Raw genomic sequence first — 25,963 nt, 5'->3', positions numbered from 1 at the left:
TTTTGAGTACTTGCTGACTGTTTTTTTGTTTGTTCGTGTTGGCCATAACTGAATTTTCAGATGGCATTAGGTAGAATACTTCCAAGTCCAAGCTTTAAAGTGCCAACAGAACCTACCGATGCAGGTACGCAGACTCCATTACCACATATAAGACAACTCACACTGACAGATCAAGGAGGCAGTTCAATTTATAGTGAAAGTATTGCATATACGTCTGTAAAGTGTTGAGGGGTAGCATTACAGCACTCTCGAGTTCTCAAATGGCATGATTGCTTTGAACTGCCAAGATATCACACCACAGCCCCACATATTATTACACAAGCTAAGCGCACAAAGTTATTGTTAACTGCAGATTTTTAGACCCATATACATCATGCAGTTCTACCAGCTCTCTCTCCAACACATATCTACGTGGTAAAAGCCTCGTCACCATTGCTGAAGGTGTTTGTTTTAGAATGACCAAGCAAAGGAGGTAGAGCTATAATCTATAACCCACGTAACTGCACCCACTCTTTCACTTCCTGTTATTCCTCCTGCTCAGATTCCAGCTGCATCCAGATACACACCCTCATCCAGATACACACCCACATTCAGACACACACCCTAAGAGTGGGAGCGCATGAAGACATAAGAGACAGCATAAATGGACACCCTTGACACTAGAGAGGTGCCCCATGTATCCTTGATGCTTCACTATCTTTTAACAAAATTCATAGCCAGTTTTATGAGTCCAGTAGATGTTCTGAGAAATAGAGTCCTAATACTTAAACTCTGTGGAAAACACTTTATAAACTTTATAAAAGAGCAGGGTTTTTATTTTGCAGTCAGATCTGTTAGTGCGAGGTTATGGCAGTGGATCCCTGGTCTCTCAGGTATTACTGACTTGAGCCACAGGCAGCTGGCTGTATTCAGCAGTAATCAGCCTTTGGTCCAGCTTCTCCAGGGCGATTGCCATAACGACTTTAAATACCCACACACATGCATCACCTTCTTGCTGTTTAGTTTCTTTTAAATGATGAAGGCCATGTTCATCAGAGTCTCCCTGTCTTTGGAGCCTAAGACTGTGAATTAGTAGAAAGTTGGTTTAAAAAAATGTTTTTGCTAATGATGCTTCTTGGGAGAAGTCACCAATGAGGTTTTTTACCCCTTATGAAACACAGCCTGTCTTTTGCCATGGAATGTACCGCTTACTGTACTGAATAAATAATTAACCTCTGGACAATGAAAGCCCAATGATATGCAGCCTTTCATGATCAAGTTTAAATGCATCTCCTGTGTTTTCAGAGCAGAGCCATGAACCCCTATAATTGCATCTCATGCTGTAGTACAGTCATTTCTATTTACATCAATGTCAGAGACGTCTCTGCATAAGGGAGCCTTTTTTTTCATTTTACTTTTGAATGTTTTATGTTATGAAATCCGCTATGGCTGTCATGGCTGTCAGTCCAATACCGAGTATAAATGTGTGTTTTGAAGCTTGCAGAAAACCTTTTTTTTTTTTTTTTTTTTTACACCAATAGCACAACCTAAGATTACGACGGCTTGAATGTGCTCTTTTAAGGCTGGCTCGGCATATTCAGAAAATCCATAGGAAGAAGCTGCACATAAAAGCTGCAGACATTGACTTCCTGAGTGGAAGCTGCCATTATGCGGTCCTCCTCTGTGGGGCTGGGGCCCAGCACGAGACGACACGGAGACACTGCAAGATGAGACGGAGACACCGCGAGGCGAGACAGGGATGCGGCCTTAAAGAGCGACAGTGGCACAGGCCCCGTGCTAAGCAAGGCTGCTCTGACATTTGCAACTGTCTGTGTATCCAGCCTGCTATTGAGCTGCTCACATGGGGGGTCTCGCTCTCTCTCACCAGAAGAGGCGCGGTTAGCCATACACCATGTCTACTGCTGCACCGCCTTCCCACCACTCAGGAGCAGTCGGACGCTCCGAGATCGAGCGGAAAGATTTCTCCAACATTTCAGATGATGACATTCACATCTCGCAGGATACGGGAGCGAGACACCCCCCTCCAAACTCCACGTACACGTCCCTATTTCTATTCTATCAAAAGGCAAGGTGCACTCAAAAGAATAACAGTGGATATGGCCACAAAATAAGTGACTGCCGTGTTCAGCTATAATGGCTGAATGTCGTATCAACAGTGTTCGTCAGACTTGGCATGAGAGAAGACAGCTGTAGGAAGAATTGAAGGATGTGAGGTGTGTGGATTGTGGTAGTGGGTTCAGCCCAGCACTGGCCTGAGTGCTCTAAACGTGTGCTATTTTTCTTGTAAATATGTATTATCAAAATTTGATAGAGAGTACCAACTTATCCTAATGTTCCTAAAACGTGGGGAATCTACTATTATGTGTATGAAAGTATGCCTGTTAATCTCTAGTTCTGATTAACCAAGCCCTCATGGGTTCTGCAATGGTGTGCAGTTAGATATTTTAATTGAGTTGTGCAGGGTTATGTGCACTACATGTAAAGGAAAAAGGCTACGAATCCTGCCTTGTCATCTCTGATTTGACAGAAGGGAATAACTTGCATTTACATCACATTCTGTCCCACATTCCATTGTGAAGTATTATCTGTGATAATAAAAAGTGATATAAGAAGTAGCAAGCAGTGCTATACTGAATACCAATTAACTCAGTTGAACTGGCAATAACATGCATCATGCATCGTGACCAGACAGCTATGTGCAATTTATTTTTAGATTCTTAATATCTGAATTCAGTATTTAGGTTCATTTCCATTTTTAAGTTGTGTAGAATGGAAAATATTCCATGCGTTCTAATAGCAGCAATGTCATTTTCCAGTGTCCTTGTTCCTCTCAGATATAACGACATATATGACTGACCTTGACTGTAAAGGCCGTTTAAGCCACTGATTTAGTGGTTTCATGAGATGGGGACATAACAGATCATCTAGTATGTTTGTTTAAGAATATAATTATAGGTCCTAATGACCACCTCAGTGTTTAGAATGAGGAGTGTGGATTCTCTGTGTAACTTTGACAGAACCATAAAGAACTTTCATTTTGTTGCCTTTTTGTGGTTAAAGTGTTGAATGATGTATTGAAATATGAACATATCCAGTAACTACTGAATACATTTGTCTTTCATTCTCCTAGATCATGTTTTCTTTATCAAATGAGTCATCTGAACAAATGCATGAGGAAGCATATTTAAAGGCCATGACATTGTAGAAGAAGATTCACATGCTAATTTTAGTCAAAAATGTAAAGGCGTGATGCATATTGCAGTTACCCAGTTAAAGGGCAAAACATTTACATTTAGCACACCTCAAAATCTCCTGTTGTGAATGCTGGGCTAACTCCTGGACACACCGTGCCACCTGACTCCTGGACACACAGTGCAGCCTGACTCCTAGACTCACCGTGCTGCCTGACTCCTGGACACACCGTGCAGCCTGATTCCTAGACACACCCTGCCGCCTGACTCCTGGACACATCGTGCTGCCTGACTCCTGGACACTCCTGGATGTTGTATTTCAATATTTGTTTCATAATCATGTCCAATTTTTTGTGCAACAGGGAAAAAAATGTAAAAGGTGAGGTGTCAAAGTCACTTTAAAAGAAAAATAATTCTTTAATTTGAATATAGTGTGTGCCAGAGGCGTCATTCCCACAGAGCCTGAGGGGGCACGTGCCCCTCAGTTTTTTAGGAAGTAAAATGTATTATTGCAATGATAATTAATTTAAATGTACATCTTATGTTAATAAGCACAATTTTTATTTTAATAAGCACAGTTTTGAAACAAATTTCCTAAACATGTCGAACCACCCATTGATTATGTAATAGAATTTTACTGATAGAATTTTCAATGGGACATTATTGCTAATGGTTGCGACCATTGACAGTAGAAAAGATTGCTTTATTCAAAATACCTCTAGGGGGCAGCATCTCTGATTTAATCTCCATTGTATATATAGTACACGCACATGTAAAGCAACATATAAAAAGTGCAATAAGAAAACGCGCCTTTTTCAGGCTGTATGTGGTTGTATATTAATATAAATATATACCTATATATGTTCTTAATTATTTGGTAAAGCATTATGTTTCTAAATTCCTTATGCATTGTTTTTCCACTTATACTAAATTATCGTCTATTTTGCCCCATCAAAAACAGGGTTGCCTGATGCCCTTGGTGTGTACTTTTTCTTCTTCTGCAGGAGCACTGTAGAACACTTGCGTGTGTTCTGTTTTGTCAGATTTCCTCTCACACATTACAGCTACATCCAGCCAAATTATTTGGTGCACTCACTAAATTAAGTTAAACCTAAGTTTAGGTAATTAAATTACATATAGTCAAGCCAGGGAAGATGAATAAAGAAACTGTACTTCACACACTCAAAGACTAATTTGTTAAAAAAAAACAACATCAGGATTTAATTTGTTGTGTCTATTTTAGATCACCATTATATTATGTTTTGCTTTCTCTTTCCATATAAGCAAAAGTGTAACAGTTCACAAAGCAAATGCACCAAGGGTGGAACTATGAATAGAATTACTCACAAAAGAGTAGCTGTTAACAAGGTGTCTTGCATGTGTTTGGCCTCTGAAAGATCACAAGGGAAATCTGGCATGGAGGTGAGAGATATTTAAATGTCATTGTGAGCAACCTACAAGTGGACCTTGTTGAAAAAATTTCATTCCAAATCATTTATTCATTGCTGTTAACAAGTACACATTCCAGACGCTAGATTAGGCGAAGGTTTTCAGGACTGCATTATTTGAAAAATAGCAGCAGAGACCATATCCAGTCCCCGCTGGTGCCAGCAACCTGTCATGCTCCTCTTAGTTCTGGTTTTGCTAGGTTTTGTGGCACTCGCCAGAGATATAACCTGAGGATGCACTGGTCAGTGGTGATTGTGAGAAACTGTGCCGTCAGGAGCACAATGTAGATCAGGTGCACATGCAAATCAACTGTGACATGAGCCTACTGCAGTCTGCATATATGTGTCATTTCTGCTGATATTTGCCAGTTATGATGACATTTATATATTTAACAGCCTAATTTACTTACCTACACATAGGACAAAATTTTGGCAGCACAGGGCTACACTACAGCCTCATCCTGATTTGCTTTATCAGGGAACATATTTTGGTGTCAAAGCTCATGAGGGAAAATCACTGGATACTTTAATCTTCTAAAAAATGTATGTATGTCAAATTTACCGGCATCCCTGTTTCTACTGTATGAACTCTCCTATTGCCAAGGTAACAGGATGACATCATCCTCTGTGATGTTGAAGGAGGTCAGGAGCACAGGGGTATGGATGTGTAAGCAGGAGGCCTGGCCTTACCTTGGACTTCTGTCCGTAGCTCACAAGAAGAGTTTGAATGGGATTCTGTCAAGCTACTGAAATGATCGCTGCAGATATTTTATTCTGGTCTAAGAAACATCTTTGAGCAGAACTGGAGGACTCTTTTGGATACATAAAAAAACCCTGCTAAATTATGACAAAAACCCATAAAGAAGACAAAAGTGAAACTTCACACTGGAGACTGTATACTTTAATATGACACCCTCCTTCTCTTCACAATGAACCCATCTGCAGTGTTTATAGGACCCAGTTCATGATCCATGGGGCTCATGGTGCACCAGCTGGTTTTATAAGGGAACAGTATTTCTTCTGGAAAAATTTCTAAATACCTTATGGCTTTAAATACCAATGCCTATTATGCAATTGCGTTCTGTGCAACAACAACAAAATAAAGTTTACATGGACTCTCACTGATTAAAATCACACAGTAGACTATTAGAAATTGTTCTTTTTCTCGCATAATCTAAGTCTAGATTGCAATTTCCATATCATTCATGGGTAAAAGTAGACATTTGAAGCAATACATGTGTACTTTAAATTATTTTCTGTGTTTTATGTACAAGAAATGTATATCTATACTCTGCATAATAATAATGACCCCACATAAAATACCTTATGCATTTATTTATGTATTTGATTCTATAGATGTGCATGCTTTCAGGATCTGTCTCTGTTTCCGTTGTGGAGACCATGGTTTGATACATTAAGCCTCCAGCACAGAACCTGGCTTATTTGATGGTCGACCACTATACCTGCTTTTTGTCTGAACGCTGGAGCTCAACAGGATTTAATGTAATCCACCGAGAGAACAGATGGACTGATAGCATCGTCTCCCCTAAACGCGCGCTATACCGCAACACCAAGACCTCTTGCATGAGGAGAAATAACTTGCTGCAAGTTGTATACTTTTTTTGGTCGAATCTAGTTATTAGCGCTGTTAGCTGACTGATATTTTCTCATACATGAATATTTACTTTAAACAAACTATATGCGCTCTAGGACTGGATTTCGTCAGCTCTGGCAATATCCGGCGCAAGCGCGTCTTTTGCACCGTGTATGTGTGTGAGTGTGTTTGTGTGTGTGTGTGTGTGTGTGTGTGTGTGTGTGTGTGTGTGTGTGTGTGTGTGTGTGTGTGTTTGTGTGTGTGTGTGTGCTTGTGTGTGTGTGTGTGTGCCTCTTTACCCAGCCGGATGGGATTACTCCTGTGGCAGGTGGACGCGGGGAGCTGAGGGCAGCTCACTGTGTGCTGCGAAGACAGAAAGGTCTCTGGACGCACAGCTACACGTTTGGCCACTGGACTGTCCCACATCCAACACGTTGTTTCTACAAGTTGTGCGTTTGAGCGCTGCGGGAGACTCGGCTGCTGGACACGGAGGGCGGCAGCGCTCCTGGCGGAGACAAGCTTGACGATGCAGGTTCAGACTGTGGCTTTTGGAAGAGGATTAACACTGCTTACCAACTAACGGGGTAAGACTTTGCTGTGTGCGTGTGTTGGCGTGATTATTGGGTTAAGATAGGATACGTCCGGTAAAGAAAGTTAAGTGGAATTTCATAAGATGTAGTTCGCGCAGTGAAATCGAATCTGAATTGTGTTGGTCCCATTGCCATGCTGAGTATTCTCGCTGCTGATCAGGTCAAACGAAGGTGCGTTTCTTTCTTTCTTTTACATGTTTTAAAGTAAAGGTGTGGCTAAAAGGTGTTGCTTGTATTCAAAATGCACTATATCGCTAGTGTCGGTTAAAAATAGACTCATGCCGTGAGTCATTTTTTCGGCAGATGGGAAATAGCCTAGGAATTGTCCGACGATGTCACATAGACACAGGAACAGCATATTTACTGACACAGGGATTTAATTCTGCATGTAGGTCCCCCTTTCATGTCAGTTTGCTAGCCTATCAAGGCAGGCAGCGCTGCGGGATTTGGGATTATAGACCAGTTCATCCAATTACTTCGAACATTCCCAACAATCTGTTGCCTTGCCAGTTTAAGTGATTTAAGCGAAACTGCGCTTTGAGGGTAAAATCGAATCGAAAACCCGGAGTATCGGTTGCAGCGGCACTCCGCAGTGGTCACTGTATAAAGATATTTGGACGATTAGTTTTATGGGTCAGGGACTGTCGGGGGAATCTTGAAGGAGTCAAGGCAAACGTCACACTCCCGGATTATAATCGGATGCAGAAGTGCTGCGTGTCATTTTTTGTAACCTATCCAAGGGTTAATTTTAATTATTCGCATCGTAAGTGCGTATTTTAGTGTTTTTCTGTGAAAACTGAACCGTTTGTAGACGCATATTAGATCTTAGAATATTTGTTTTACGATAAGAAATATACTTATAGAATTTGAAGAAAAGGACAATCTAAGATCTTTCCAAAAGACAGCCTGTGAAATTCGATTTTATCTACCTTAAACTGTTTTTCCAGTACGTGTTCAGGAATCGCTGCTATACCTGGAAAAGCTGTGCATTAAAAAAAACACACTCATGTAATTCGAAAAAGAAAAAAACCCAGTTGAGAGTGCAACGGAATAGAATTAGCCTGTAAATGTTATGGGTGTCTCTATATAGATCACCTTGTCTACTAGAGCACTCACGGTCACGCTTCTGTGCTCAGGCCCCCGCACGTTAATTATTTACTTACACCACATAGTCCGTCGTTCCCATAACCCCACTGCTGTCAGTTGTGCTAGTAATTGTCTGTCTCCAAGCGCTAACTCAGGTGACCAGTCTGTGTCAACGAGGGTCATTGCCAAGGAAACACATTTAAGCTGTACAAATTGTTTACAGAAACAGAAATATGCACCTTAAATATGATGACTGTTTTCTGGGGATTCCATCACTGGGATCAGGCAGGGTGAGCTCTAACCATTTAACAAGCTTTAGCAGTTTGCTTGCATTCATTGCATTCAAGCAGTTTGCTTGCATTCAAACTGTTTTCTCCGGAATAAAGATGCTGAAGGAAGTCACCAGCTCTATGTAATATCTTCCACCAAATGTTCTTTTTCACTGTGCAAGGGGCAGTGGTCAAGGTACTTGCCTTGTAGTTGCCAGGTTGTTGGTTCAAGCCCCACCACTGCCAAGTTGACACTGTTGGGCCCCTGAACAAGGCCCTTAGCCCTCAGTTACTCAAATTGTTCTCTGTCATAATTGTAAGATGCTTTGGATAAAAGTGTCAGATAAATGTACTGTACTCTGCTGACCAGGAAACCACATCAGAGATTTCCTTTGCACCTGTTAACACACCCTATTTTCACTCCAGATTTTGTCTTTCACAGTTATACTTCACATTGTGTGTTCATATTGCCACATCTGTTCTGTGTAGCCCGGCGTCTGCTGACTCATTGCTGCATGTTTAGTTGCGCTGTCCCTGGCTGTCTCATTAAGGCCAATGGCTAATAGGACATATTTCGCGCTTAGCCCACCACAGCAAATTCTCATGTCCCTGCAGCTTCGCCTGCCTTCGATCTGCTGAATATGCTGCCTGTGAAGAACTTCCACATACTTCCACAAGACGTACGCATGCCAGTGAGCCCGGCGGGGTCAGCGTGTGGACACGCAGCAGGGGCATGGCGCAACACCTCTCTGCTGATGGAGGCCAGACATCAGCCCCTGTTTTGCTCTCAGATTTGACTCTGATAGGAGTCTTACAGGGTCGGAGGGCCTCCTTTTGACAAATGTCCCTATAGAACTGGCAATAGAACTGTCCATGTCTTTTACAGAGTACCTGAAGGCTGGTCGTTTGTTTAGGACCTGCAACCAAGGCTATTTCCTCTTCATTACAAGCTCTATGGCAGTTCATATTCTATTCATCTATAAGAGCATTTTCTCTCATAGTAACCAGGATGTCCACAGGCTATTGTGCACTAGAATGACTGCAGGAAGTTAAGTACTCCTAGGTTCTGTCTACTTATGCAGCACAATCATGTAAATGGTTTTTACAAATCCTTGTAAGTCATAGATGTGCTGTGATTTGTATATTTGTGTATGTATGTGTGTGTGTAGGACAGGGTAAAATTTTCATACTGTATGCTTTTTTTTTTTGCAAGGCTAACAGAACCAAAGATTTTCATTGGGTTGAAGTTACAGTTACACTCAACAGCCACTTTATTAGAAACATCTACCCTGTACCTCCATTCACTGGCCATGTTGTTAGGTTATTATCTACCTTATTGGTGCATTTTCTGAGTGTACAGTTTTAGATTGAATTAAATCCACAATTTTTGGCCATCTTTACCTCATGCATTACTGATCAAGTGAATAGTTCAGTTTCAGAAAGTCTTCCCCAGAACTGCTGCATTTGCTAATTATCCCAGTAGGCTCTATTAATTAATGAAGTCAGATGGATGATTCAAATCTATGATGCTTACATGCTGAACTTGCACTTGACCACAGAAGCACTTCAGACTGGATATGATGTGCCTGACAGGGTCAACAGACCGTCACAGTGCCATGGTAGAGGCAGTGGTGGCATTGCTGGGTGGGTCGATTGCTGCATTTGTATGTTTATTTAGGAATTTTTGCTGTTATGTCAATCATTCTGACAAGTCTTTTAATTCTGTTCATTTCCTCTTAGTGTATCCACTTGTTGAAAATAAAATAGAACAATTTGCTCTTATGTAAGTCATATTCGTAATTTTCCTACTGTGCACATTATTTTAGGGTTCAAGAGTAAAACACTAGAGGAAATTACACACACACACACACACACACACACACACACACACATGCACACACGCACAGTACTCCTAGAAAGCTAGTTTGGATCACTAATTCCATCTCTATGACTTATATTTTAATCATTTGTGGCATAATCACAATAATTAAACATTAATTTGTTCTTAAATTATCATCACAACTACATTAATCAGCCCTTTTTTGCATTTTAGGAGTAAAAGAATGCCACCTACTAAATGAAGGAGTTCATCCATCTCACCACTTATTATAATTCTTACCTATATGAGACTGACAACATGCTCCATAAGGTTCACGCACTGAAGGCTGAGGAGACATTCTGAGATATGGACAGATATGAGTCACCATGAATGGGCGGGAATACTTTGAGATGTGCCTGTCCATCAACCGTGTTAAATGAGTTCTGCTTCACTGAGCCTCCACAGTCCCTGACCACGTCCCTCTCGCTGAACATAATGAAAGCCAGATCTAAGATGCTCACCTACAGGTGCTAATGCACCCTAGGCGAGACCATCTCATGACCTTGACTGAAAACCCCCCACACGTGTGTATTCTTGAGGCTGTCGCAGCAGAGCTGCCTTCAGATGCTCCTCAGAGACTGAGGCATGCTGTTTGAGAGGAGAACGTCCAGGCTGGCTTGGCAGCAGGTTAATAGTCTTGGGGAGCAATCAGTCAGCGCTACCTGCCGCTCCTGCGCTCCATTCCTCGTCGGCCTCATTATTCTCTGACTGTTGTTTTCTGTCATCCGCGTAGCGGGCGGTGATGGTGCCACTATGGAGGGTGCTAAGAGTAATGGATTAGCCGTGTTCACGGGTTCAGTGTGGCCCATTACCTTACTGATCTCTGTCAGAATCCGCCCCATCGCTTCGGAGCTGAACGGAGTGATTTTCAGCATTGCCTTCGTCTCTCCGGTAATAGCGCTCACACACTCTGGAGCGCTTCTGTCACGACGGAAACAAGTCGGTCCAGACAATATGGCATTCCTTCTGTTGTCATATTTGGTTTGCAGATTTGATTTTGGTGTCTAATTTACCTTTTGCCTTGGAGTTTGTCTTTTCATTGATATCACTGGGGCAACACCTGATGTGTTTTCCTTTCTGTTATGATTCGGTATTTGATAGAAGTGCCATTCCAGGAACTGTATCAAAAGAAATCTTTTCTGGGGGTGCAGAATGCAGGCATGTTTTTGAGAGGTTCTTGAACTCGGACCCCGAGACATGCACACTAGGCCAGCATGTGTTCTTCTCTCTGCATATAAAATTAAATGTGGAGAGCTCTGTTTTATGCCATTAGCTTACTGAGCGTACTGGAGGCTGGTAACATTACTGTGCATGGACTATGAGTCTGAGCAATAAACATCCTTATTGGACCTGCATGATCCAAAACCTTCAAAAGGAATCACAGGCAGTCAATGTGATCCAGTTGCTTTCTTCAATCAGTGGCATTCTCAAAGTCTGAATGATCACTTTTTGAATGTTGTGAGAATCATCATTGAGTTGGGAAGGATGGCTGACTGTCCTGACAACAGAGGGGCAAAGTGCGATGTGTCTTCAAAGACTCGTGGAGAGCATGGAGAACAAAGGCCTTCTAATCTCCAGGCATGATGAGTGTGTCAGAGCACTCATAGAGTCTCGGACAGAAAAGGTTGTGATGAAGTTTACTGGCTTGAAAGAACATGTCACTATCTGTCCAATTGCTCATCGTCCCTTTATCTGCACAGCATTCTATGGAATATCCTTGAATTACAAAAGTTTAATCTGATAACCGAATCCCAGAGGTGGATAAATCTTTTGCTTCCTTGCTGTAGTCACAGTATGTAGGCCAGCTGTTAGCCAGTCCAAACTCTGTTTGACTCTCTATTCTCCATGTTCAGCCTGAGCATTCTGTGAAATGTGATATTACTATCCTAGATAATACACTGCAATATCTGTGTTTCATTCCTTTTTGTGAGATTCTTTTGCTATGGATAAAAAAGGAGAGCTGTGGGAAACAGTATTCGTGTTTAACTCTAAAACAGATTTTCCTTGATTTGTTCACTTAACCTTATCCATTCACAATGGCCAGAGACCTGTAAGAGACTTGTAGATTATTTGAGCTTTGACTCATCTCCTGTAACTGTTACCTTGTAAGCAATTGCATGGGGCCCAGAATCATGTGTGCTGCTTTAGATACTAAACATAATGGCTGCAACGCAGGGGTTTTCGTTGTGGCTGTGACATGCTTAAACCTCAGTGGCCATGCTATTGCCATAGTGACACTGGAGCACATCTCCTTTGTGTTCAGCTAAACCTGGTGATCAAGGGAGAGGTGTGCTGACCTCTGATGTGCAGGAAAAGTTCAAAGCTTTTTATTTGGGTCGTTCCATCATGCTCTCGGAGAGCACTCATCATTCTATCTGCAGACTTCAAAGAGAACAGTTATATGTGCAACAAATACCATTCCTCCGTTCCATTTTTACCTTGAGCCTGCATTTGATGCAACACCTCTCCAAGGCCAAACCTTTGGATGTACCTGCAGTGTAAAATCTGAACTGTAATTACGGTAAAGGGGCAGACCGTGGCCTGTGTCTGTTTTAATGCTGAGATCAGGCTGATTAATCAGAAGTGCTCTGGTAATGTGTAGGATAGGCAGGGTAAGAAAACAGTCTGTCCTTGAAATACAGTAAATTCAGGTACAGTGGACATGCACAATATTGTGAGAGCTGTTTATCTACTCGCTCCTGCCTTATGGTTTCTGTGTTTTGAATGAAGTCAATATTTGAAAGCTTCTTCTTTGTGAATCAGTAATGCTTCCTTTGTGTTTGCAGGTGGGCATGCAGTAACGCTGGGGGAGGATGTGGCCGTCTTTGTGGTTCTGTAAGTGGCTGGGAGTTGGCATTGGAGTCCTTGCTGCGTCAAGCTTCTCTCAGGACTCAGAGGGTGGGTGCTGCTTGTAATTCTGAAATAGTGCTGACTCACAATATCCCCAAGAAAGGAACTTCCCAAAGCCTCATCACTCAGGGAATGTGTGCCTTCTTCAGCTAACCTAATACACCTAGACACGTGGTTTTGTTTTTGATTTAATGGCATTTGCACAAATCTGATCAACAAATTGAGTTCTGGCTTTCTAATGATTTACAGGCTCCTGGGTTGAAATATGAAGTATATTGATGAGGTATTTTCAGCACTTTAATAGTAAATTTATGATTTTAAATTATGTAAACAACCGTGCCCCGGCATACTTATCGCCAGGTTTTTCCTGGAGGGATTTCCTCTCTGATGACCCAGTGATGACCCACTCTCTCACTATAATGCATGATAATTTCATACACTTTCATTCTGGCATAATGCCTGCATAACATGACTCTGGGCATTCAAAATTCAAATCAGGTCTCCATCTTGGCTCTATTTTCCCTGGATCTTCTCGGACTGAGGAATGGCTCTTTGTGCTTTTCTCTTGTTATATGAGTGCCCGCTGTAATCTGTAATTCCCTCAAGCAGATACACGGAAATGGCGGTTTCGTTAAAAATCAAAAACTGATTCCCCAAATGCTGAGGCTATAAGGAATGCTGGGGGGAGGTGGAAGGAGTCACAATAGCAAGCAGAAGAACTGTCCAGGTCAGCAAACAGGCCAACAAGCTCCTGAACACTGGGATCGATAGGTGTCCACCGTGCTCCTGGTCTGAAGACAGATGAAAGGGCTAATGCAGTGTGGGCAGGCTCATGGACACAAACACACAGGCCATGGTTGAAACACAAGAAGCAATAAGGAAAACAGAGACATCATTGCTCAGAAGCTCAGCTTACACAGAGAGAGACGCAGAAATAAGATGGCACGTGAACACGGTAGCTGACGTTGTAACCAGGAGCAGGTGTAGATCATGGCTCAGGCTTCATGTGGATCCAGTGGACTGTAGGGCGGTGACGTGAAGCACCGTAGTGGCCAAAAGCGTGACAGTGACAGCGATTTTACATTTGTTTCTAGTGATTTTTCTTTAACACTCCTTTAACAGTAACAGCTGGCAGTTCAATATTAACTATTATTTCAGTTGTTCATATCAAGAGATCATCTACGTTTCAACCCAGGCTTTTAGCTCACTGGAACATATGGCCTGTCAACAGTGCAAATGTGTAATGGTATAATGGATTGGAGTATTCCGAGGTGTGCTGAGAGTTTAATATGCTCATTTCACTGGTGGCCTTCTTTTCTGGTGGTGACGCTTGTGCTAAATTAGCATTTTGTAAGAAAGAAATGTTGGATTTATTCTGTGATTTATTAGTTTTAACCACTGGTGTTGGGAACTAATGAACAGCCATTGTTAATGTTGTTAACAAGTGTTGTTAACATTCTTGGTTTGGGAATATTGAGCTTTTTGGTTTTCATTTTGCATTATTAGTCAATTCACCAGTAGCTACAGCACGCTGCATTGTTTTGAAGGCCTCCATTCAAGGTTAGAATTTATGGTAATTTGCTGAAATCATAATGAGCCTCCTTATGTTCTTGTCATGCCCTGAACACGACAGGGTTGCTGCACTAAAGAAACAAGCAGCTCAGCCTCATCGGCCTTCTGCCACAAGCAAGAAACAAAGTGCAACACAAGAGGTTGCTGTGCTGATGTACCTCATCTGCTCACCTGTAACCTGTCTGCACTCCATTCTTCCCTGTCTCTCTCTGTCCCCGTGGCAACTGCTAAAGTTCAGATTCTCCATAATTGAATGAAATGGGATTGATTCTATTACGTTTATGTAACTCCGGGCAATGCAGCACACAGCCAGCGGGCTTAAACTGCAGCTGTACACTGCCTCTGCTTTATCAAAAGGCCCAGAAGTCTCATCTTAGCAATAAGGAGCATTGTAGCTTGGCTATGGGCACCCAGGTGTGCGCTGCCACATCAGAGAATAGCCATACGTCCTTGGTGCAGAGGGGCATGAATCAGTCATGGGTCAGTCCGGACAAGTCCCAGCTACAGGCTAAAGAAGGCCAAGGCTCAGATTCACACTGCGAAATGTAATCTCATCTGCCAGTTACCGGGAGGCTCCGCCCCCCCTCTCCAAATGTGCTCTGTCTTCATACTGGCCAGCCATTTTAAGAAATACATTAATGCGTGTGCTCACAGACCTGAATGTGGAGTGGTGTGATGAGAACCACTATACGTACACACATTACCAAGGCAATGACGCTCGAAGCTGTAGTATAGTACAAACAAATTTGCTTTGTTTTAAGAGGGTAATACATAGTAATACGTAGGAAAATGAGATTGTTTGGTTCTTGTTTCAAGATCTATTGTAGAATTTATTTACTTGTTGGATTGAAGGCATTCGGGCAACATACCTCAGTAGCCTGTGTGTGCCTGGAGCTCTTCTTTACACTTGCTTTTAATGAGGTTTAATTGACTGTAATCAAAATAAAGCAATCCTCCAACATGAAATTAATTATTTCTTGATAAGAACACAGTTGCTTTCTTGATTACCATAAATTACATCTTTTGATTTGGTTTTATTTTATTTTTGCTTTGTTTTCTACCTTTTTTTCTGCGGTGTTATTTTATAAGGGCGATATAAGGGTGATAAGAGAACCACATAAGGGCCATAAGAGCTGAAGGAAACGTGAAGGCATGAAGGTCAGAATCAGCAGATTATTCAAAACGGTTTCACACAGTCATGTTCATCTCCACTGAGAGGTGGCCATGGAGAACTTTGACCTTGCCTGACATAAGTATGTCCCAGGACAGAGCTCAAGACAGTGTGTATGTGTGTGTGTGTGTGTGTGTGTGTGGACCAGCTTGCAATGTTCCATTTTGTTATTCACTATTCTGACAAATCTATGAAACATTACTTATCAGTCAATTGATTATTTGGTTATTATTGACTGCTTGAAGAAAAACAGATATGGTAGGAGTCCCATGTACTCTGATGATGTCATATCCCATAATCCACCTTATAATGATCATTGAGGTTCTCCTGTCCTGTTCAGTAGTTATAATTAAATCAAACAGTGATTCTGGAAGTGTTTGATATTTGACTTCTGACATCTTTCAAGGAATTGTGGTTTCTGTATGTAGGTCTGAGATTAATCTACTCAGAGGGCCAAGTTTGAGGTTAAATGAGGTGAATAACCAGGATTTAGCCCAAACTTGTTTATTTACCCTTCAGATACAGACCCATAATGAGAGATTATTAAATGTCCTGTGTGCTAATATATGTATATATGTGTATATATTTCTGCCCATGCAGTGTTTATGCAACCCAGGGTAATTTTGCTATTCTTTAATGTTTCATTATTCTTTCAGTGCAATTATGGTATTTAAATGGCATGATGGATTTTCTAAAAAAGTCATTTAATCTTGCTAAAGGACTTTGGCTTGATTTTTATGAAAAATTACAGCTCGTCATTTAGAAATAAATGTAAATAAATAACCTGATATATAAATCAACAATACATTATTAAAATGGTTATATAGCACAATCCCTAGGCAGCCTGCCAGTCTTCCAAATAACAATTTAAAACCAAGCCATATTTGAGCGTCAGTATCAAGCAGCCTTTACTAGCTACACAGCACTGGTCCCCAGAGTCAGTATATGGCCCACAGTCTAGTTGATGGCTGAGTGGAGACTGAGGCATGGGCTGTGGGTTTGGTAATTGATGAGTGTGGAATTTCTTCAAATGACTACTTGCGTTGCCTCCTGTCTAAGCACGGAGAAGTGTGTTCCACACAGACTAGCCATCCTGAACTCTGAGAAGCAGTCCAGATGGCACCACAGAACTGGTGACATTCCCAAATATGGAGTTTGAGCTGTTGAGTCCATTGATAGTTTGATAGTCTTGTCTAAGGATGCTCTGTCTAATGCCTTACAGTGACACTGTGACTCTGTTTGGCAAAGCAGCCCCGTACTTGTAGCTTGGCACCCTCATTTGGCATCTCTCCAGTGCAGACTGGATATTTTTAATCCTTTAGAGGGCATTTTGATTCTGTTTGGGCTTGTCCATGGACTGTACTGTATCTTCTAAAATAATCCGCAGTCCTTAACTATGAAATGTGACTTATGAATTCAAAAAAGTCTAACAGACTTCGATTAACACAAAACTGCATGTCTGCATGTGCGCTGATTGTGTACATATTGCTGTGAAATCATATGCATTTCTAAGTATAATTAAATCAGGTTTGGACTATCCAATCAAATAACTTTTACAGGCATTCGTCATGTTGTATGACCATAAAGGGGTGAAGGGACTTGCTGTTGTAAATCTTTAAAAGGAGAGATAGCCAGTCTTTGGGCTGCTTGTTGAAATGGCCTGTGATCAGTGGCCCAGTTGCTATGAGGCTCACTCAGCTTGGGTGTAGTGTGACGATGCGTCTGATGTCATGTAACATGACCTATATGCGATTAATCTCTAATTCATGAGCACCAGACCAAAGGGAGGTTTTGGAGACATACGAAGTGTGGACGGACATCCTGGCATTGGAATACGCTGACCAGATGCAGCGTAATGAACAGACGTGGGGTTGTGTCCTGGCGCAAACAGAAAACTGCTCATCCTTGACTTTAAACGTAATGTTGGAACACCTGTAACAGAATGATTAATACGCAGAGCGGGACATTTCACACAGTCCGGAGTTCCTGCTGAACGAAAGTTTTCTTTCTAACCACCGTTGTGTGTTGCTGAGAAATTCATGGTGTCGATTTGGGGGTGATTTACATGCTGCTGTCATTCTTCGCATAACTAGCCGTTGATTTTTGGGGCAGGAAGCATTGGAGGAAGGGAGAGCAAAAGAGGAACAGAGAGCTGCTCCAGGCTGCAAATGAAAGCATGAACAAGCACAGATCCCCCTTGCCAGCCAGGAAGGAGGACGTTAATCAAATCATTCACTCAAGCACTGAGTGCAGCGCTGTCCGAGTCCCGCTGCACTCACTTCTAAATCTAGCAAATGCAGCATCCGCACTAAATGCTCTGTGCAAGTCTGAAGCGTTTTAGGCAAACGCTGCTAATCACTGAATAAGTTGCTTGTCTGATGACAAGAGTGAAGGTGTATTGACAATTCTGCTGATTCCAAGCTTGACAGAGTTTATTTGTCTGTCCACCTACATCTTTCTGTGTGAGTATCAATGGTGCTAATAGTGCTATTGCTAATACTGTCACAGTCAGGTTTAAATCAATCCATTAAATGCCAATCTTATCAGCAAACCCACATGGCTTTGAACGTTAAGTTTCCAATAAATAAATAAGACTTGAGTACAAATGAACTGTAACTGAAGCTGAAGACTATTGCTCAGTACAGGAAGGTACCAGTGTCCAAACTCTACCTCTATGTCTATTCACAGTATGCATCTATGCACATAAAAATGTTAGTTTATCTCTCTCTCTCTCCTTCCTTGCTGATAACACTGTTTCTGACCACAGACTGGCAGTATGAGGGTAAGTATGTTAACCTTTTTTTCCTCTTCATCTCTGGCATCCTTTCATCTGCTCTGAGAGCACCACTCGATCGGCCCCTGCCTGCCCCTACCGTAATGGCCTTAAAGCACATAGAATGTCATTTTGGGAAAAGACCCACGCCACGTGTTCCTGCCCCTGTCCGTGGTGCTGAATATAGTACTCATACTGTAGATCCTATATTTATGTGCTAGTCTTGCCACAGCCGGACATAATGGGCACCTTAACCCCAGCTGAAATTGAAATGTCTCCCGTCCTCTTTAGCATGAGTTGTATGCTGTTGTTTGAGGCTGATGACATTTAATGTCTTTTTCTTTTTGCCTTACAGAATGCAAGCTCTCTAGAGCTGGTCCACCAGCCACCATAGTCGCCATAGATGAAGAGAGCCCCAATGGTAGGCATCCATCCCCTTTTTTTCCATGAATTTGACAAAGAAAACACTTCAGTTTGCTAGTGTTAATGCGTCAACATGGTTGATAGTATGAGAGTTTAAATATTTTAAAAGCAGATAGGATGTCTTTGAAAAGAAGTTTGGGACTGTTCAACATCATATTTATTTTCTAGGATTTTTTTTTTGTAGAAGGCATGGGAATGTAGAAAGCAATTTAAAAAAAAATATCTTTCAGTGTTATAACTCAAATTTATGGCTGATTAAAGAATGGATAAGATTTGTGTAGTACATAGAATTTATGAAAGCAAAAAAAAAAACAAACAACAAAAAAAATTACTCTAATGACAAAAGTTCCTGTTATGGCAAATGTGAATTGAAGTCAGTGCCATTTTAGGCCTCCCACAGTGCACCTCACAGGACTGGAGTGCCACATCACAGATGGTGTTCAGTGTGCCTCCACAGTCAGGGGGCTCTCTATGTGTAATGGATCTTTCTCTTTGTGTGTTACAAACACGCACACGCACACGCACACATACACACACTCACACACACACACACATACACAAGCATGCACACACATGCACACACACACACACACACACATACACACACACACACATGCACACACACACACACACACACACACACACACTCACACACACACACACACACACACATACACACACACACATACACAAACATGCACACAAACACACATGCACACACATGCACACACACACACACACACACACACACACACTCACACACACACACACATACACAAGCATGCACACACATGCACACACACACACACACACACTCACACACACACACACACACACACACACACTCTCTCTCTCTCTCTCTCTCTCTCTCTCTCTCTCTCTCTCTCTCTCTCTCTCTCCGTTTGATGTGGACTATTTGGGCTAGCTCTGTAATTGTCTTTGAACATTAGTGAACCTTTTGACAGGTATGATGGGGGGTCTAGCCTTTAGCACTAGCCAAGCTGTAAATGCACCCTAAAAGGGTTTTGATAGCCTCAATCTCCCAGTGAGACCTGAACACAGCACAGGTCTCTAATATACTCCAGGAATGTCTCCTGAAGGACATGGTCAATTGTTTATACAGTTAATAATTTGTTATAAATGTGTGTAATTAACTTGGTAAGCAAATCAGGAGAGTTTAAGGAGTCATTTATTTAGGTCATGACTCAGTGAATATTAAACAGTATAAAATGGTCTCAATGTTTTGGGTGTAACTGGGTCTCATCAGTGAACTTTTTGCTGCTGCTGTCAGGTAGAACTGATCCCATCAGTCACAGGACAGACGGTTGGTCGCTGGAGATGCTGTGTGCACCCACAAGTCTGAAACAAAGTCCAGTTTCTGACAAGTTATAAAACCAATTTAATTTTTTTTTATTGTGGCCCCAAATACAATATGGCAAAATTAGGTTTTTAATTAAAAAAATTAACACTACTGCAGATGTGTATAGTGAACCCTTGTGTAAGTTGAGACTTTATTATTTAAATGAACTCCATACTATATTATTAAAATTCGTGGTGCTCTTGGTGATTTGGGGGGCAGTGGTTTAGACCCCGAGCCAAAACCCCAGGGTAACTTGACATCCAGGCTTGTGGGAGGTGACGTTGACATGCATGCTGTGAGCAGTGCTTCCCTCTGAACAGCTCATCCCACTGTAATCTGTCATCAAAGTTCTGTATTTCAGAGCCAGAACACATAGTCTTAGCCCTTGTGAGTCCTGCCTGCAGCTGTATATGAAGAAATGTGTTTTCATTCTAGCTGGCACTTAACTATCCTTCATTTGCACTGTACGATATATTGAGTGTTATGTGTCATTAATGTTTGATGTCTGTCACACCTGTGTGCATTTTAGTCAGGATCTTGTTGACTCTGAAGACAGTTATTACGACTTCAGGATAGACACTGTTCTCGGCTTTGTTTGCATTTAAACCAGTAGTAGTAAAGTGATTAATTCTTTGGCTTTGGGATTTTATGCAGAAGTTAGAGAAAGGTTGTATTTGCCTGGAAAGATCGAGGAGAACGACTTGTCTTTGTCAAAGTTAAGTGAGGCTGTAAGATGGAAGGATTTAAGAAATTCTTTTCTCATTAAATAGACTTTTATTTCAGGCTCCATTGTGTTGAGTTTCGTTTGAGTGGATGAAGCACTGAGGCTTGTGAATTTACAACTTCAGATTCACCCAAGTTTATTATCTCCTAATCTATGTGATGCAGATTTGTCATCGTTCATAAATCATGAATATTATCAATAATGTTAAGTTTCCTCATCTACCTTTTTATTTCTTCCCTCCGTTAGTGATCACTGCCTATCACATAAATGAGGGAACTTAAAAAGTTGAGACCTTTTCAGATAAAGGTTTCAAATGTAGTTTTTAGGTCAGTTCTGACAAACACAAGTGTTAGATGTGCGCTTACATATGTTGGGGCATGAGTGTGATTGCCACTAATGAAAATAAGTTTGACAACAACAGAACGTGGCGCCTGCCATGCTTAGTAACGGCATCATGAAGAGGATGTCCTCCCTCTGTTGGAGACATCGAGACACAGAGGATGTCCTCTCTCTGTTGGAGTTATCGAGACACAAAGGATGTCCTCTTTCTGTTGGAGACATTGAGAAACACCCTCATGTTCCTGGTGCATTAATCATTTCCCTGGAGGGACATTATATCTCACAGAGGTTTCCTGCTACATCTGGGTGAGAAACCACCGATTACAGAGTGTTGATAATTCTGCACTGAAGCAGAGAGGTGACTGTGCTCTTTAATACAGACTGAGAAGATAAAGCTTCCCAGATCTATCACTGTTTATTTAATGAAGCCGATGCTACCGTTCGCATCTAATTTAGAAGGTTCATAAGGTTAAAGCTCCGTCATACTGCAAATAGATTAAATTATAAGCATTGCTGACATACGTATTCACAGGTAAAATTCATAGGAGGATATTTTCAATTTATCTAAATATTTTTGGGGAAAAAATCAATAGTTCATAACATTCAGCACACATAGAGTATTAAGTCATGATGGTGGCCTCTGACCTCTATAGTGGCAGGTGAGAATAAATTGTATAAGCAGGAAATTAGTGTTGGCTCTGTTTTGTGGTTTGTGCTAGATCAGTGTGCATCAGTTAATAATAATAATAATAATAATAATGGATTTTACATGAAAGCCACTCTATATAAAAGCAGTGGGAAAATCCTTTGAAAAGATTGTTTTTCTGTGTGCTCTTCTGAGACTGCCCAAAGTTAGGGGGGTGTTCCTTTCCATTTAGATGTTGTAAGACATTATATGATCCACAGCTAATATGACTATGGAGTAAACCTATTCTTTAGATTACCATTATCATATTTAAAGTGATATTCTGTGTTTTTTATTTATTTATTTATTTTTCTGATGCGCTTGTATTTGAATTTCATAGTACAGATCTAATTCTATTCTAATTTACAGTACTTAACTTTTTTTCTCATGCCTACATTTCAGTAAAAAATGTTGGAATCATTTTTCAAAATCATGGTCATGAACTGATAAGTTTAGAATCTTATCCCATCAAACTGCTTAGTCCATGTTTACTTTTACCTTCAGCACAAGAAGGTTTAAACAAAACCTTAGATGGCTGGTTTGTTTACTTGATTGCATCACCATCTATCTTTAACATGAGAGCACTTTGCATCTATCTTGCCATTTTGTCTCATTCCTTAGGTTTCAGATTCACACAGTTGTGCAACAGCTTCCCAGAAAATCACCAGGGTTACGCTACTACACGAGCTTTTATTAAAAAGGAACTATTTCATATCAATTGGCCAGGGCTATAAAGTGTCACTGGAAGATGGGACCCCATAAAAGACTGTAGGATCAAATCTCATTTCTCTCTCCCTCTCACCCCTCCTTAGTAGCGTGGCGCACCAAGGACCATGACATAATGGTTATTATTATATCAGTACCTTGCTACAGTACCTTGCCATTCTTGGACGGTGGAATGCTCTTTTGTGTCTAAACCCCTGTGGTGCAGTGCGGCATCAGGTATGCAGGATGGAATAGTGTGCACTGATTGATTCGAGGATGGAGATCAGCACCATTTGCAGAATAAATTGAATGTCAGGCCATGGTGAAGTATCCCCTTCACTGACATAGTGAGGAGTTTCAGAAGCTGGCCAGGTCAGTGGGAAGGTCCACTTGAGTGTTCACATTGAAACAGATGAAGGTGATGAAGAGATGAGCTTGATGGTTAATTAGCAACGTGAGCTCGAGTGACAATCACTTGTGATATTTGGAGGAACACGGTCAGCTATTGATCTGTAGAAATGACATGAAGGCTATGAGTGCAGACCTTGAGCTAATTAGACAGTGCCTGGAGGTTCTGAAGGACTCTTGAAGCTGGACAGAGCAGAGCAGAGCAAACCTGCCTTCATTATCAGATTTCCTTGATACAGTTCTTCCAACTCATTTGGCCTTCATCAGCCTGCGCTGTTCTCTCAGATCTCATTAAATGCTAGTTGCTAGTTCTCTGATCCTCCTCGATGCATTCAATTAGATGCACAGCACCGCCCAAACTGTCTTCACACCAAAACTACATTTGTGACATTTGGTTAGTTAAAAGAGTGAGTGCATCACAAAGAGCCTGATCCAAGTGCAAATTAGAGACCAGCTTTCATCTTTGTGAAGTCCTGCATACGGCTACTATATAGGTCACATTTTCTCAGCACACTCCAAACAATTCCATTCATTGGACTGGAGTTCTGGATTGCAGCATGGCTGTGGTTTGACTTCTTTCAGGGTTTTCTCTTCTGGCCCTGCATGCGGTGTGAAGCGAGTCCAAGTCCACAGCTGGGGACATGTGTGTGGCCCTTCAAGCTCAGTGACAGCAAGCATGATTTCATATTCCCAGCCTGGCTGATCCTGGGTTTATCCACACTGTGCTATAAGGCCCCATGCCAAAGCTATCCCTCAGCTTCCCTCTGCTCAGAGACAGGTAGCTACACTGGGAAACCCGGCCAGCCGAAGCCCCTAGAGGTGGCTTAAAACTGCCTCGTTGAGGACAAGGACCAAAGAGAATCTAGTCCTTCGTTTTAAACACTGCTTCAAGGTTTGGCTCATTGGTCCAACCATTTCTGAATGGATTTTGAACATTCTCTCATCCCTCTTGTCTGCACTGTGATAAACCCTGAAAGAGCGTCATCTTATTGTCTAACATCAGTCTTAAGAAAATGGATCTGATTCTGTCACTCATGGTTTCGGCGACATTTTTTCGCCTTGGATTCCAGATGGTTCTCTGGCTGATTTAAAGTGATGCATATTCCCTGCCTGGATCAGTGCGAGGGCAGACAGCAAGCAGGCCAAAGCACCTAGCACTACAGAGCCATGCTGAGCTTCTCGTACTCATGGAAGACTCGTACTCATTATTAATGAACTCTGGTGTACATGGACCAGTAGATCCATCCACTGGCTTTAGTTATGAGAAGAGCTCACCTGAACTGACAGCATGACCGATAGTGTGGCATTCTGAATTATTTAACTAGAATTAATCAATTATTACATGTTCTTGCCTATGAACTGTTAAGTACTGTTAAGGGTATGTTAAGAAATAGTTTCCTTGGTTTGTGTTGATTGGGATTGCATTTTTGTATATTGTATTTTTACCTATTGTTTGCAACCATTTGACGCTTTGCTTTGAGTCGATCCTCCATTCAGACAGAGCACTCCCTCTCATGTTTGGACAATCTATATGCATCCAGGCAACCACTGCATCAATCATCTGGTATACTTCTCTAGGGTCAAGGCTATTCAATACGTCCTCCTGCCTCCTCCACACAAAAGCTGGACCAGAGACCAGAAAACAGCTCTGCATCCTTCCCTTTACTAAAGAAACAGAATTTTTAGGAAATCCGCTTCCTAGTCATAAAGATGGAGGAAGTCCTTTTACAGCAGATATGTGCTGAGATCTCCTGGATTATTTATTCTGGCGGTCAGTATGAAACTGAAAGATGCTCTTTGATTTAGGCTTTTGTTAAAAAAAACATCTATCCTGGGTGCTTATAACAAGTTGGGACACACTATGACAAATAAAGGGTCATGGCAGCATTCCAGTTTTTGTGTGTTTGCCACAAAATTGTATATCCCATGTAGTTGCCATGTTTGTAGATATAGGTTGGAGTAATAATAATGGGTCACACATGTCAGCATTTAGTGATCTGACTCTCCTGGAGAATTAAGTAGACTGAGACTCCTCTGTTACAGCCACAAAGGAAGTTAGTAAATGTAAGGCACATGCACCGTTCCACACTGAAGTGTACTCTGAATACAGGAAATGGATTGCACAAATAATATTCAGACATTTAGACAATGGCTAATCCTCTTTCAGCTTTGGGTACACTGTGTGTGTGTGTGTGTGTGAGTTTATATATATATATATATATAGTGTTCTTATTTACTTGCTTGACCATGCAGCTAGGACTTAAAGACTAGGACTCTTTTGTTCTTGTGTCTTTTATGTTTCTTTTATGGATTTGTTCAATTTTCTCCTGCCAGAAATCTACACTTTCAAAAAATGTGTTCTCCAGTTCCTTACTATGTATACCACAGTTAAAACAAAAAAGTCACAGGCATGCCAAGTGGAGTCATGGTAAATTGATGTCATTTTCCAGATTCATGGTACAAGAGCTGAAGAATAAAAACATCCACCAAATGGCCAAGTGTCACAGCCTGAAATGGAAACCCTGCCAAGGTCTTTGGTCAAAGCTCTTTTAACGGCCAGTACCTGTGGTTCCACTATTATCTCCCCTTTCCTGAGCCAAACCTCCTGATTGGCCATAAACATCTGATAACCCTTTCTCACCGATTTGAGTGACTCCTCTGGAGAGTTTAAACCTCTGATGCCCCGGAAACTTCTCCGATTAGCCATACTGCTATGACAAATTACTACTGAGACAACTGATTTCATCCCTTATGGTTCCCATTGTCATCTTGCATCCAGCACATTGGGAATGTACAGTGTAAACATGATGTGAGGGTCAGATTGTTGGCCAGCCAGTAATGTAAATGATAGGGCTCTCTCTCATCCTGTTTAGGAAATTACATGCACTGCGCAGCG

The 25,963-nt window shown here is 41.5% G+C and overlaps 1 protein-coding gene across 4 annotated transcripts in view; it reads left to right on the top strand.

Moving 5' to 3' along the window:
• The first annotated feature begins 6,573 nt into the window (after window positions 1-6,573).
• The window catches only part of pcdh15b (protocadherin-related 15b), a 114,774-nt gene continuing 95,384 nt past the window's right edge, over window positions 6,574-25,963 (top strand). For 3 of the 4 annotated variants that reach the window (XM_027009447.2, XM_035533817.1, XM_035533816.1), the window contains exons 1-4: window positions 6,574-6,817; window positions 12,844-12,955; window positions 18,418-18,432; window positions 18,779-18,844. In XM_027009447.2, the coding sequence (XP_026865248.2) occupies window positions 12,871-12,955; window positions 18,418-18,432; window positions 18,779-18,844 (166 nt within the window). In that variant the 5' untranslated portion in view covers window positions 6,574-6,817; window positions 12,844-12,870. The remainder of the gene's footprint in view (window positions 6,818-12,843; window positions 12,956-18,417; window positions 18,433-18,778; window positions 18,845-25,963) is intronic. The other variant, XM_035533818.1, reaches the window with a different exon arrangement.

The sequence above is a fragment of the Electrophorus electricus genome, chromosome 14 (genome assembly GCF_013358815.1).
Source record: "Electrophorus electricus isolate fEleEle1 chromosome 14, fEleEle1.pri, whole genome shotgun sequence".
In the NCBI taxonomy this organism is placed as follows: domain Eukaryota; kingdom Metazoa; phylum Chordata; class Actinopteri; order Gymnotiformes; family Gymnotidae; genus Electrophorus; species Electrophorus electricus.
The sequence above is the reverse complement of the archived record's forward strand: the minus strand, read 5'-3'. Positions and strand labels throughout refer to the sequence as shown.